This window comes from Euleptes europaea, chromosome 1, assembly GCF_029931775.1.
Source record: "Euleptes europaea isolate rEulEur1 chromosome 1, rEulEur1.hap1, whole genome shotgun sequence".
In the NCBI taxonomy this organism is placed as follows: Eukaryota; Metazoa; Chordata; class Lepidosauria; order Squamata; family Sphaerodactylidae; genus Euleptes; species Euleptes europaea.
This window is the reverse complement of record NC_079312.1, coordinates 177,167,149-177,180,023: the sequence shown is the minus strand read 5'-3', so window position 1 is coordinate 177,180,023 and position 12,875 is coordinate 177,167,149. Positions and strand designations below refer to the sequence as shown.

General features: G+C 52.7%; 1 protein-coding gene across 1 annotated transcript in view; it reads right to left on the bottom strand.

Moving 5' to 3' along the window:
• Positions 1-885: 885 nt before the first annotated feature.
• Positions 886-12,875, bottom strand: part of PHF8 (PHD finger protein 8) — a 29,563-nt gene continuing 17,573 nt past the window's right edge. Inside the window, exons 12-21 of the mRNA XM_056850235.1 lie at positions 11,855-12,076; positions 11,101-11,198; positions 10,114-10,277; positions 8,366-8,451; positions 6,820-6,959; positions 4,589-4,866; positions 4,099-4,194; positions 3,203-3,312; positions 1,588-1,933; positions 886-974 (exon numbers count right to left, since the gene is read on the bottom strand). Of these exons, the coding sequence (XP_056706213.1) occupies positions 886-974; positions 1,588-1,933; positions 3,203-3,312; positions 4,099-4,194; positions 4,589-4,866; positions 6,820-6,959; positions 8,366-8,451; positions 10,114-10,277; positions 11,101-11,198; positions 11,855-12,076 (1,629 nt within the window). The remainder of the gene's footprint in view (positions 975-1,587; positions 1,934-3,202; positions 3,313-4,098; positions 4,195-4,588; positions 4,867-6,819; positions 6,960-8,365; positions 8,452-10,113; positions 10,278-11,100; positions 11,199-11,854; positions 12,077-12,875) is intronic.

Below are 12,875 nucleotides of genomic sequence, written 5' to 3'. Positions count from 1 at the left end.
CTGCTGGTATATAAAAACACGTGGGGCAGATTCAACTTGTCCCGCCTCACCTGGCCAGCCTGAAAGTCTTCAAAGTCAACCCAGGGGCGTTCCCAGCCGCGCTGGGCTTGGACCTTTCCCCAGCCTCCCCACACTCCCCATTGCTGGTCCAGGTTTTTCAGAAAGAGCACAAGGAAAACACCACTGTATTTTCCAACCGGGGGGGGGGGGCTGATTCCGGCCTCCTTGGAGTCTGCCCAGTTAGTGGGTTACTCTGAAAAGATCAAGGTGTTCCCGCAAGGGGCCGTTGAGCCTTGCGGCATGCCCCTAGGGGACGGGGAATGGAGGAAGGTCGGGCTACCTGTTTCAGCGAAGGCGTCGGGAGATTGGCTTCCTGCTTGGGAAAAACCGTTAAGGAAAGAAAGAAAAAACAAATGAAACGAACAAAAAAAAGTCACGCTGAGATGCCAGGATTTGTGTGCGACAGCCAAAAATCCAAAAGGTGATGAAGCAGTTTTCGGGGGGGAGGAGCGAGATGCAAATCAATGCCTCCTCACGTGGTTTGGCAGAGGGAAAGGAGAATCCTCCCAAGGTATCAGCCCCAGAACGAAAGGAAGTGCATCGGGCCGAGGTAGGGATCCAGAGTCCGTGGGCCTGGGGGAGCCCTGGGCCTGCGTGGCCCCACCCCTCTGGGGAAGCCGGTGCAGTTCGGGTGGACGCCAATGCTGCTGCCAATTGCTTCCTGTGGCAGGGGCAGCTCGGTCCTGGCTCTGATCCGTGCGGGTCGCGAGGGCCACGTCCATACCCCACTGTCCTGGCAGCCAGCCTCCTAATGTGTCCCTGCGCCCTCCGCCCCTCCTCGAGCATCCAAGGGAGCGAGGTCTGGAGCCAACCCGGGGGCAGCGTTCAGAGCAGCAGCTTGCCATTACGATGGATCTTCAGGATGCGGCCAAGGCGCTGCTTGGCCGTCGCCAAACCTTTCTTGGGGCGTTTCCCTGGGCAAAGGGAGAAAAAGGGGGTGAGGTCGCTCCATGAGAACATAAGGAAAGCCCTGCTGGATTAGACCAAGGCCCATCAAGGCCAGCAGTTTTTTCACACAGAGGCCAACCGGGTGCCTCTCGGAAGCCCACAAGCAAGATCACTGCAGCAGCACCATCCTACCTGCGTTCCACAGCACCTAATATAATCGGCATGTTCCTCTGAGACTGGAGAGAATAGGTATGCATCATGACTAGAAGCAATTCACTCCAGGATCAGAGGTGCATGCCTATGATATTAGGTGCCATGGAACGCAGGCAGGACAATGTTGCTGCAGCTGTCTTGTTTGTGGGATTCCCAGAGACCCCTGGTTGGCTGCCATGTGAACAGACTGCTGGACTTGATGGGCCTTGGTCTGATCCAGCAGGGCTTTCCTTATGTTCTTCTGTTTAGAGCGGGCCTGCCAAAAGCCGTTCTCGCACTAATGAACCCAACTTTTTACCCTTTTTGGGCAAAATGGTTTCCACAGCAGGGCCAGTATCTCTGGAATGATTCCAGGGCTCCCCCCCTCCCCCGCAACCAGCTCCAATGGCACCGCTCCGTTCCAAAAGGCCAGGCGCGCCCACTTACCCTGTGCCGCCTGGGGGCCTGGCGAGCCGGCCGAAGGGCGCCGCTGGGACAGGAAGACGCCTGGTGCCATGGGCGTGGAGCCGCGGTTCACCTGGGCCATTCCGAAGACGCTGGGCCGGGCGGTGTACTCATGATCTGCGAGGCTGCCGGCGAACTGCTCCTGTTTGGGCTCAGGTGTTGGAGGGGTGGGCACCAGCGTTGCCACGGGGTCCGGATCCGGCTGGGGCGGCAGGTCGAGTTCCACTTCTTCCTCCACCGGTTCCGGCTCTGGTTCCGGGCTGGGCGCCTTTGGAGACGGCGGTTTCCTTTTCACGGCGAGTTTCTTCCGCTGCACCTTCTGTTGCTCCTTAAGACGGAGAAAACAATGAAGGGCTTCCCTGTTCTGCATCCGAGGGGCCGTCCCCCACACAGGCCTTCCATGGGGTGGGGGAGGGGAGTTACTTACACAAGATCCCATGCCTGCCTGGCACTAGCATGGCACCTGCATGTTTTTATTTTGTTTTTTAAATATGCTGACTTTCTCCACCACTTAAGAATCAAATCAGCTTACAATCACCTTCCCTTCCCTTCCCCGCAACAGACACCATGGGAGGGAGGTGGGGCCGAGAGAGCTGTGACTAGCCCAAGGTCACCCAGCGGGCTTCATGGGGAGGAGTGGGGAAACAAATCCAGTACGTTGCGAGGGCCAAGGGTTCCCAGGAGTCCAGCAAGGCCCACAACCGCTAAAGTTATCCAGTCGCTGGACTTTGTTATTTTAAAACTGATTGGTTTGCTATTTTTAAAAAAGGTTTGGGTACCCCCACCTGCAGGAAAAGGATTCAAGAATGTGACCTTTAATGACCCAGAGAAGATTTTTTTAAAAAAATATAGGAGGCTTTATTATGCTTACGTGAGAACAGCATAAGCTACGAGGAGTTTGATAAAGATAATATTAAAAATGTGTTATTAAAATGTATTTTTGTGTAAGCTCAACAGAAACATAGAAATAGAAAACAAATACATTACACTCTAGAATGCTACAGACTGAACTGGGACATAAGGTATAGTCACACCCAGTGTAGATATATTATTTTTTTCGTGCAACTGAAGAAGAAGAAGAAGAGTTGGTTTTTATATTCTCTACCACTTAAGGGAGAATCCAACCGGCTTACAATTACCGTCCCTTCCTCTCCCCACAACAGATACCCTGTGAGGTAGGTGGGGCTGAGAGAGCTCCAAGAGAGCTGTGACTAGCCCAAGGTCACCCAGCTGGCTTCATGTGGAGGAGTGGGGAAACAAATCCCATTCATCAGATTAGCGTCTGCCGCTCCAAACCATCGACTGAACAGTAGATACAAGATTTTTGATGCATTATTGTAATGCCCCAACCCCTATTTTTATGTTCACTCCTTTTATTTCTAAAGAAAAATCAAAACTTTTAAGATTAATGTGACCATCAGGAGGGTCCGCAACCTGCTTCCGAACCCCAGTCCTACCCCCCGAACCACCTCCCGGCTCGCTCTGCCAAGAGGGCGAAGCTGAGCCGAAGGGGAAGGCCGCTCCCCCCCCTCGGAGACCCGGTGTGACGGAGCCCGTATCCGGCGCCCCCCTCCCGGCAAACAAGTCCCGCCGTTACCTGCTGGGCCAGTTTGGCCGCGGCGGCAGCCAGCCCAGTCTCGACAGAAGCAACACGGGTGCCCTCGCGTATGGGGCGGTCCTGCTTCGGCAAGCTGGGGGTGACCCGGGCTGCAAAGAGGGGGAGGCATGAGATCGGGTCAGGGGCTGCCCTCTGACTTCCTAACTGACTTGTTTCAAAAGCTGAAACAGCTGAGGCTAGTTCGATCTTGTCAGATCTCGGAAGCTAAGCAGGGTCAGCCCTGGTCAGAACATGGATGGGAGACCACCAAGGGATTCCAGGGTTGCTATGCAGAGGCAGGCAATGGCAAACCGCCTCTGAACATCTCTTGCCTTGAAAACCATAAGGGGATCACCACAATTTGACTATGACTTGACAGCCCCCCCCCAAAAAAAAGTTCCAAAAGAGAATCTCTGACTTTGAGAGGGACAGCTTGGAATTTCTGCCTATTATCTTAGGTGCTGTGGAACACAGGGAGGATAATGCTGCTGCAGTTGTCTTGCTTGTGGGCTTTCTAGAGGCACCTGGTTGGCCACTGTGTGAACAAAATGCTGGACTTGATGGGCCCTGGTCCGATCCAGCAGGGCTTTCCTTAAGTTCTTATGGAGGATGGGGCTATCCATGGCTATGAGTCCAACTGGATACTAGTCATGATGCACGCCTCTTCCCTCCAGTCTTAGAGGAACCTGCCTGTTATATTAAGTGCTGTGGAACGCAGGCAGGATAATGCTGCTGCAGTTGTCATGTTTGGGGGCTTCGTAGAGGCACCCGGTTGGCCAGTGTGTGAACAGACCGCTGAACTTGATGGGCCCTGGTCTGATCCAGCAGGGCTTTCCTTATGTTCTTATGTTCCTCCTCATGGCAACCTAAGTCTTGAGGACCACTGTCTTACTTACCCTTTGGACTCCACGGAGCATCGTCTGTGCTTTTCTTTTTCTTTGGTAGTGACTTCAGCGCTGGGTCATCTTCATCAGATTCCAAGGAAGGGTAAACTACAAAGAGAGAGAGAAAGAGAGAAGGAGGAGTTGGTTTGCATATGCCAACTGTCTCTGCTACTTAAGGAGGACTCAAACTGGCTTACAATCACCTTCCCCTCCCCACAGCAGACATCCTGTGAGGTAGGTGGGTCTGAGGGAACTCTAAGAGAGCTGTGAATAGCTCAAGGTCACCCAGCTTGCTTCATGTGGAAGAGTGGGGAAATAAACCTGGTTCACCAGATTAGAGTCCACCACTTATGTGGAGGAGTGGAGAATCAAACCTGGTTCACCAGATTAGAGTCCACCGCTCTTAACAACTACACCACGCTGGGACTGAATCCTGTTCAGTTCAGGGCGTGGCTGAACTCTCTCCTCCTCTGCATCCCCACCCGGGAGGGACGATCCTTACTGTACTCGGCATCCTTGAAGCAGGCCCCCAGGCTCTCCTGCTCGTCCATGCTGGCCTCCTCTTCCTCGCTCTCGGTGCTGTGGTGGGCCGGGCGCTTGACGGGCCTCTTCCCCGAGCGCTGAGCTCCGGAGGCTCCCGCCGAGCCACGCTCGTGTCCGCTGGCCGCCAGCCAGGCTTGCAGTGCGGAGGCCCCCGGTGAGGACGATGCAGACTGAAGGTTGGCCATACACAGCATGCCCTGGATGGCCTCCTGAGTGCTGGGGGAGGCGGGGGCATCACTTGGGGGGAGAGAACACATGAAGCTGCCTTGTACTGAATCAGACCCTTGGTCCATCAAAGTCAGTATTGTCCACTCAAGACTCTCCAGGGTCTCAGGCAGAGGTCTTTCACATCACTTCTTGCCTAGTCCCTTTAACTGGAATGCTGGGGGTTGAACCCAGGACCTTCTACATGCCAAGCAGATGGTCTGCCACTGAGCCACGGCCCCTACCACAAGACGTGAGAGGGCACTTGGGCAGAAGACCAAGGGCACATGGAACCGCCGGCATTGAGGCATGGATCAGCCCCGCCCCACCCCCAAGAATACACTTACTGTTTACCAAAAGAAGTTAAAGAAAAGCCAAACTTTGAACGGAGTACCTTAGGTTGGACCCTTTTTCCAGAGAGAGTTAAAGGTTGGGCTACAAACTATAAACGAAAACAAAATGATTACATTTATTGCAAGGCGTATACTATAAAATTGTTAAAAATGCAGGACCTGGAATTCAGGCTATGTCTAAAAATCTCAGTTATAAAATTCCTATACACAGTTAATATGCAATCAGTGTAAATGACCGATGCTAGAGCATACGTGTTTCCGCCGGAGTAGGCCTTCCTCGGTGGTCATGAATACAGAAAGTTCTAAAAAACACATCCGGAACTTTCTGTGTTTATGACCAATGAAGAAGGCCTATTCAGGCTGAAAAGCATCTGGTCTAGTATCGGTCATTTACATGGACTATATATCGACAGTGTATAAGAATTTTTATAACTGGTATTTTTTACAGGTAGCCTGCATTCCTGGCCCTGTGTTCTTAACAATTTTACTGTGTACACCTTGTGTAGTGTATAATTTGTAGCTAAACCTTTGAAGCTTTCTTTACATAATTGGTTGAGTTTTCCCCTTTTTGTGTTGTTTTATTGGAGCCTTTCTCCACCCCAAGGGGCTCTTCCTGTGCGAGACGCAGGACCAGTTCCAGGTTTTGCCCCCCCCCCATGCCCTCTTTCCGCAGCCATGGGCTTTTGCATCCTTCTCCCATTTACAAGCCCTCCTACCACCAATGCTCAGCGCCACCTGCGCACCCTTTCCCTGATAGCTCGGGCCAGCAGGTGTGGCTGGGAGTGCCATGACCCACACGCCCTTCGAATCATAGCGCTGGAAGGTGGACCACAAGGGTCATCTAGTCAAACCCCCTGCACAATGCAGGAAATTCCGAACTACCTCCCCCCCACACACACACCCAGTGACCCCTACTCCAGAAGATGGCCAAGATGCCCTCCCTCTCATCATCTGCCCAAGGTCATAGAATCAGCATTGTTGACAGATGGCCATCTAGCCTCTGCTTAAAAACCTCCAGGGAAGGAGAGCTCACCACCTCCCGAGGAAGCCTGTCCCACTAAGGAACCGCTCTCACTGTTAGAAAATTCTTCTTAATGTCTAGACGGGAACTCTTTTGATTTAATTTCAACCTGTTGGTTCTGGCCCGACCTTCTGGGGCAACAGAAAACAACTCAGCACCCTCCTCTAGATGACAGCCCTTCAAGATGCGGGGGGGAGAGGCAGTTGTGAATTTCCTGCATTGTGCAGGGGGTTGGACTGGATGATTCTGGTGGTCCCCCTTCCAACTCTAGGTATTGACTTCGGGACTGCGAGGCCCAGGTAATACAGGGAGTGTACTCGTCGCGCTCTGCAGTATGTGCTCCATTTGCAGGAAGGCCCCTTAGGAGGAAGGCTCCAAACCGCCTCACCACAGGTCCGCGACTCCCTGTCAACGAAGTCAACACGCGTCACATTTTTCCGATACGACAGGGCGAGTTTCCTCCGTGGGCAAAGACAGATTCCCTGTGCGTTCTGGAGAACCTGGGGCCTCTCCTGCGCAAGCCCCGTCCCGAAGGCGGAACTACCCAGAAGCTGCACAGCGGCAAAAGCTCTCAAGGACAGCCGGGAGTCCTGCCGGGCCACCGCGTCTCACCTGAGCTCGTCGTAGTCCGCCCCGCCCACCTGCCGACTGGCTTTCAGCAGGTCCAGGATCCCGCCGGCGCTGCTGCCGCCCTCCAGCTGCTCATCACCAGACACCTCCTCTTCCTCCTCCTCTTCCGTGGTGTAGTCCTCCTACATAAGAACATCAGAAAAGCCCTGCTGGATCAGACCGAGGCCCATCAAGTCCAGCAGTCTGTTCACACAGGGGCCCACAAACCAAGACAACTGCAGCAGCATTGTCCTACCTGTGTTCCACGGCACCTAATATAATGGGCATGCTCCCCTGATCCTGGAGAGAAGAGGTGTGCATCATGACCAGTATCCATTCTGACTCATAGCCATGGATAGCTCTCTCCTCCATGAACATGTGGCACTCCCTGCTCCAGGATGTGGTGATGGGGAGTGGACAATTTAACTATGTGTTGTGCAAAGAAATACGTCCTTTTATCTGTTTTGAATCTCCTGGGAAGGAAGAGTGGGTGGAGGTTGCAGGGGGGGGGTATTCCTTATTCCATTGCAGGCAAGCAATGGCTGGTACCCACCCGAACCAAGGGGAGCAAAGAGCATCCAGACCAAGATGGATGCACAGGGGGGGAAAGCATTGCTGTTCAGAAAAGAACTTAGTCTAAGAGCAGAACACGCCACATATGAACACACACCCAAAGCTGCTTTATACTGAATCAGACCCTGGTCCATCAAGGTCAGTATTGTCTACTCAGACCGGCAGCAGCTCTCCAGGATCTCAAGCAGGGGTCTTTCCCATCACCTACTTGCCTAGTCCCTTTAACTGGAGATGCCGGGGATTGAACCTGGGACCTTCCGCTTGCCAAGCAGATGCTCTACCACTGAGCCACGGCCCTTCCCCAAACACATGAAACTGCCTTATACTGAATCAGACCATCGATCCATCAAGGTCAATACTGTCCACTCAGACTAGTGGCAGTCTCCAGGGTCTCAGGCAGAGGCCTTTCATATCGCTTACCACCTGATCCTTTTAACTAGAGATGCTGGGGATTGAACCTGGGACCTTCTGCATGCCAAGCAGATGCTCTACCACTGAGCCATGGCCCCTCCTCTAAAAGTGCTTCATACATGAACACACATGAAGCTGCCTTGCATTGAATCAGACAGTTGGTCAATCAAGTTCAGTATTGTCTACTCAGACTGTCAGTGGCTCTCCAGGGTCTCAGGAAGAGGTCTTTCCCATCACCTACTGCCTAGTTCTTTTTCTAACTGGAGATGCCAGGGATTGAACCTGGGACCTTCTGCATGCCAAGCAGTGGCTGTTTCACTGAGCCCTGAAGAGGATAACAGGGTACCTAATAAGTGGAGTGGGTGGGTGAATCCTTGGGATTAATTCAATGGGAGACCTCCTGGCTCTCAGATTCCCCAGTATTAGAACTTGGTCTGCTCCCACAACCTAAGCTCGGGCATTCAAAACTGGTCCTGGTTTAAACCCAGATGGGGCCGAACTCCAGCCAAGCTCCTCATTGGCTCTCCGCCTTCCCCCGTCCAGCTCCCTGCAACTCCCGACTGACCTCAATGTCAAACTCCACTTCCCCCGGTTCTCGCACTCGGTTCGGGTCAGAGCAGGGTTTGGCTCTTGGCAGCTTCCGGGGAAATTCTTGAATCAGAAGTAAAGAGAGAGAGAGAGAGAGAGAGAGAGAGAGAGAAAGAGAGAAAGAGAGAAATTGATTTTGCTGCTGAATGCCTAGGAGGCTGCAGGTCACGGGTGCCACTCCCAGAAAAGAAGCTTCTCGTACTGCCAAGCAACAAACAAGCACGGGCTGCGATCCTGAGCGTGCAGATTTGGAACTGAGTCCCCCCCACGGAGCTTCCCAAGGCTCGGAAGGTGTACGGAGCAGGCTGCCAGTTGGCAAACCGTCTGGCCACGGATGGGCTTCAGGTGCAAACGACGGCGGTGGACCGGCAGCGCTTGCTAGTAATAGCCAAAGGTGGGAAAACGCACAGCCCCTCTCAGAGACACACAGCTGGCCAAAGTGAAAAAGGGGGACAGAACTGGGTATGCAGTGACCGAGGAGGGAAACCTGACCCCCCCCCCCAAAGGCCAGTTTGCATTTTGTGGGAGGGATGAAAAAGTAAAGGATGTGGCATCAGGTTTAATTCAAGTTTCTAAAGATATGGAATTTCATTTTAAAATCCCAAGTTCCCGGTCCTTATGGTTAAAGTGGTTCCTCAGTGGAATAGGCTTCCTCGGGAGGTGGTGGGCTCTCCTCCTTTTGAGGTTTTTAAGCAGAGGCTAGATGGCCATCTGCCAGCAAGGCTGATTCTATGACCTTAGGCAGCTCATGAGAGGGAGGGCGGGAAGGGTTGCATCAGTGTTCGGCTTTCGTAGCCCTTCCTTGCATGCCCAGGGTAATGCTGATTGCCACTTTGGGGTCAGGAAGCAATTTTCCTCCAGGCCAGATTGGCCAGGAATCCTGGAGGGTTTCTCCCCATCTTCTGGGCATGGAGTAGGGATCACTGGGGGTTTGGGTGGGGGGGGGGAGGTAGTTGTGAATTTCCTGCATTGTGCAGGGGATGGGACTAGATGACCCTGAGGGTCCCTTCCAGCTTGATGATTCTATTATTGCAAAGGTATGCCTGAAGGTAAGCAGACAGCACCAGGTGAATTATCAAAACCAAAGGGGCAGCTAAGTCTTTGTGGGAGCTTCTCCGCCAAGCAAAACTCCTCACCCCTTCTGCGTAACCACCAGAAGCAGGATTATCCCAAATAAGAGAAATCCCACATTTTTACAATTGGTATAATTTACAGAGGATGCCAAAATTTGGGTTACTGTGGCTTGTACCTCTGGCTTTAGCGATCTGATGTTTGCAAAATGTCAAGTTTTGAAGAAGCAACAGTCAACCTGATAAATGAGCAACAGGGATACTGGAGAAGGAGGAACGGATACACTGGCGAGTATCTGCCCAACCCAGGAAAAATGTAGCAATCGCAGACAAGTATGGTCAAAGATATGCTGACTTTCTCTACCACTTAAGGAAAAATCAAAGCGGCTTACAATCCCCTTCCCTTCCCCTCCCCACAACAGACACCCTGGGAGGTAGGTGGGGCTGAGAGAGAGCTGTGACTAGCCCCAGGTCACCCAGCTGGCTTCGTGTGTAGGAGTGGGGAAACAAATCCAATCCACCAGATTAGCCTCTGCCGCTCATGTGGAGGAGTGGGGAATCAAACCCGGTTCTTCAGATCAGAGTCCACCGCTCCAAACCACCGCTCTTAACCACTACACCACACTGGCTCTCAAGGAGAGGGGAGAACACATACTGGGCAGTCTCTTGGGCAGCACCAGGCTCCGCCTTTCCCGGCGCGGCGTCTCATCAATCTGCAGGTCTTCTTCAGAGTCGACGTCGAGGGCTTCGGCATCAGAGGGGCTGGGCGGGGCCCGCGCTCCTTTGCGACTCCGGGTACGTTCGGAAGCCTTGATTTTCCTGCCGAGAGAAGATCCGACCGCCTTACGATCCGGATTCAGGGCACCCCCACGGAGGCTGAAGTGGGGAATCAAACCCGGTTCTCCAGATCAGACTCCACTGCTCCAAACCACTACTCTTAACCGCTACACCACGGGAAGGCCAGAATATTGGCTGGCACACATGAGTCACTCCTGCTATCCAGGGCAAGGACAGAGCCCTTTGCCTGCGTCTCAGCTTGGGAGGGTGTGCCTGTCAGGGTAGGGGTGTTGCTCTGGGACAGGATTTGCCCCTCTGGATTCTGGTTGCTTGTCCCCAATAAAACCCGTTATAAAAAGCAAAACATGGGAAAGCCAGAGATGCTGGTGCATTACAGCTCCGCTTTCCATTTAACCTGTCTATTATTACTTTATTTATTTACTTCATTTATACCCTGCCTCTTCCCAAAGTGGCTTACATAATCCTCCTCCCATTTTATCCTTACAACAACCCTGTGAGGCAGGTTAGGCGGAGAGGGTATGACTGGCCCAAGGTCACCCAGCAAGTTTCCATGACACGCGCGGGGATTCAAACCGGGGTCTCCCGGATCCTAGCCTGACACTCTAACACAGTGGTTCCCAAAGTGGGCAGTACCACCCCCTGGGGGGCGGTGGGACTACCTAGGGGGGCACTAAGAGGCAAGGGGGCAGCGGGGGGGAGGCGCTAGAGATGGGCCCCTTCAACTGTATTGTTGGATAGGGTAGGGGGTACTGGGGTTGAGTTTGTGGAGCCAAGGGGGCCACGTCCTGAAAAGTCTGGGAACCGCTGCTCTAACCGCTACCCTGGGCTGGCTCCAGATTGCTACCTGGTTCCCCGGCCGTTGGCCACCACGAGGGACAGCTCCTCCTCCGTCAGGTCAGGTTCTCCGTCTGTGTCATCCAGGCTGGAACTGGGCAAATCAAACTGCAACGGGAAAGGAGCAGTTTCCTATATCCTTATGATATTTTAAGAGGTAAATGATTACACATCTTTTTATCTATACAACACCTCTCGTCCAGAAAACATAAGGGAATGTATTGCAGCTAGAGACATGATTGGATATATTAAAAAAAAAAAGGTCTAAAATTTAGTGAATTTAACGGCTTACCAAAAAAATAATAATGATATTAATAGCGTAGACCTTTTATGGACAAGAACAATTCAAAGAATGGAGACGTCTATTTTATAAGAAGTTATCGTTTTGGTTGAATGAGAAGGGGTTACTGATGCAGAGCTTCAAAGTCCTTTATGTGATTTTTGTGATTATGCGGCTATTTATTTTTCACTTATGTATATGTCTATTGTTGACTGTCCATGTTTATTAATAAAAAAAGAAAAATAATAATAAAAGGTTAAAAAAACACACCAAACTGCAGTGGGAAAGCGAGGGATGCGTTATTCTGGAGGGGGGCACGAAAGAGTGACCCAAAGAGGCCCGCAGGGGCAAAGCGGCCGGAGAGGGCTGCAGAGGTGCTGCCCCATAGCCAGGCTCGCCTTCCCGAGAGCACAACCCCACAGCCGGGATGCCCCACCCTGCCCGAGGATGCTTCAACCTTTGTCCAACCTCAACGGTGCCTCACCTCCTCTCGGCCGGGGCTCTCCATGCCCTTCAGGGTCTGCCGGGTGTATTTGTCCAGCAGCTCCAGCTCCAAGGCCTTGACTGCGGCTGCGTCTCGCCGGCCGCCTTTCCGGCCCGGCTCCTTGGGGCTCTGGTCTCCCTTCTTGGTGGTGGCGGCGGGCTGCGTGCCCCTCTGCAGGCTGAACGGGACGCCCGTCTTCCCAATGTTCTGCTGGAATATGTCCTGGAAGAGTGTGAGTGCCGGCGCCCCCAAAGGAGACAGCGCTTGCCCTTTAAACAGCAGCCCTCACAGATCCCGGACCTTTCCATTCCTCCGTTAGCTAGATTCTCCCACCTCCCCTGAGCTCAGCTCAAGTGAAATTTCTATGCATAAGGCAAAGCGTGGGATACACAAGCTTGGTTTCTCTCACAGCCAATTACAAAGCAGCATGTAGAGGGGCAGGGATTCAAATGCTTCCTGCTTCCTCAGAGCAGAAGGCAGGCTTTTTAAAAACGAGGGTTGGATTCCCCCCCCCTTTTCAGATTGCTCCGGGTTTTTTTGTTCTTAAAATGCTTTTTATGTGGCAATTGGGCTTTGGGGGGGAATTTTCTCTCACAGTAAACACTACGATGTAAGCCAATTATGAAGCAGCATTTCAAGAGGCGGGGACTTGGTTTGAGCTTGGAGACTGCTGGTGCAGAGATTCCCGACAGGAAAGTGTGGGACCAGCGAGCAACGAACCTCAGGTAAAACTCCCATGCATAAACAACCATCGTCGCCCAAAGCACAACAACCAAAATTAAACATTCCATCTGAACGCCCCACACAACAGCTGTCCGGCATTCCCCAGGTCAGAGAGACTGTGCTTGCAGGCCCTCTGCTTCTCTGTGGGGTGCCAGGGGATTTGTTCTGTGGTGTGGTATAAACAGCCAGGCCACAGTCTCCGCCATGGCTGCTCTGAGCACACCAATAACTCCATCCTGAAACCTCCGGAACTACCGCGCAAAGAACCAAAGCGATGAGACATTATAACCACCCTAGA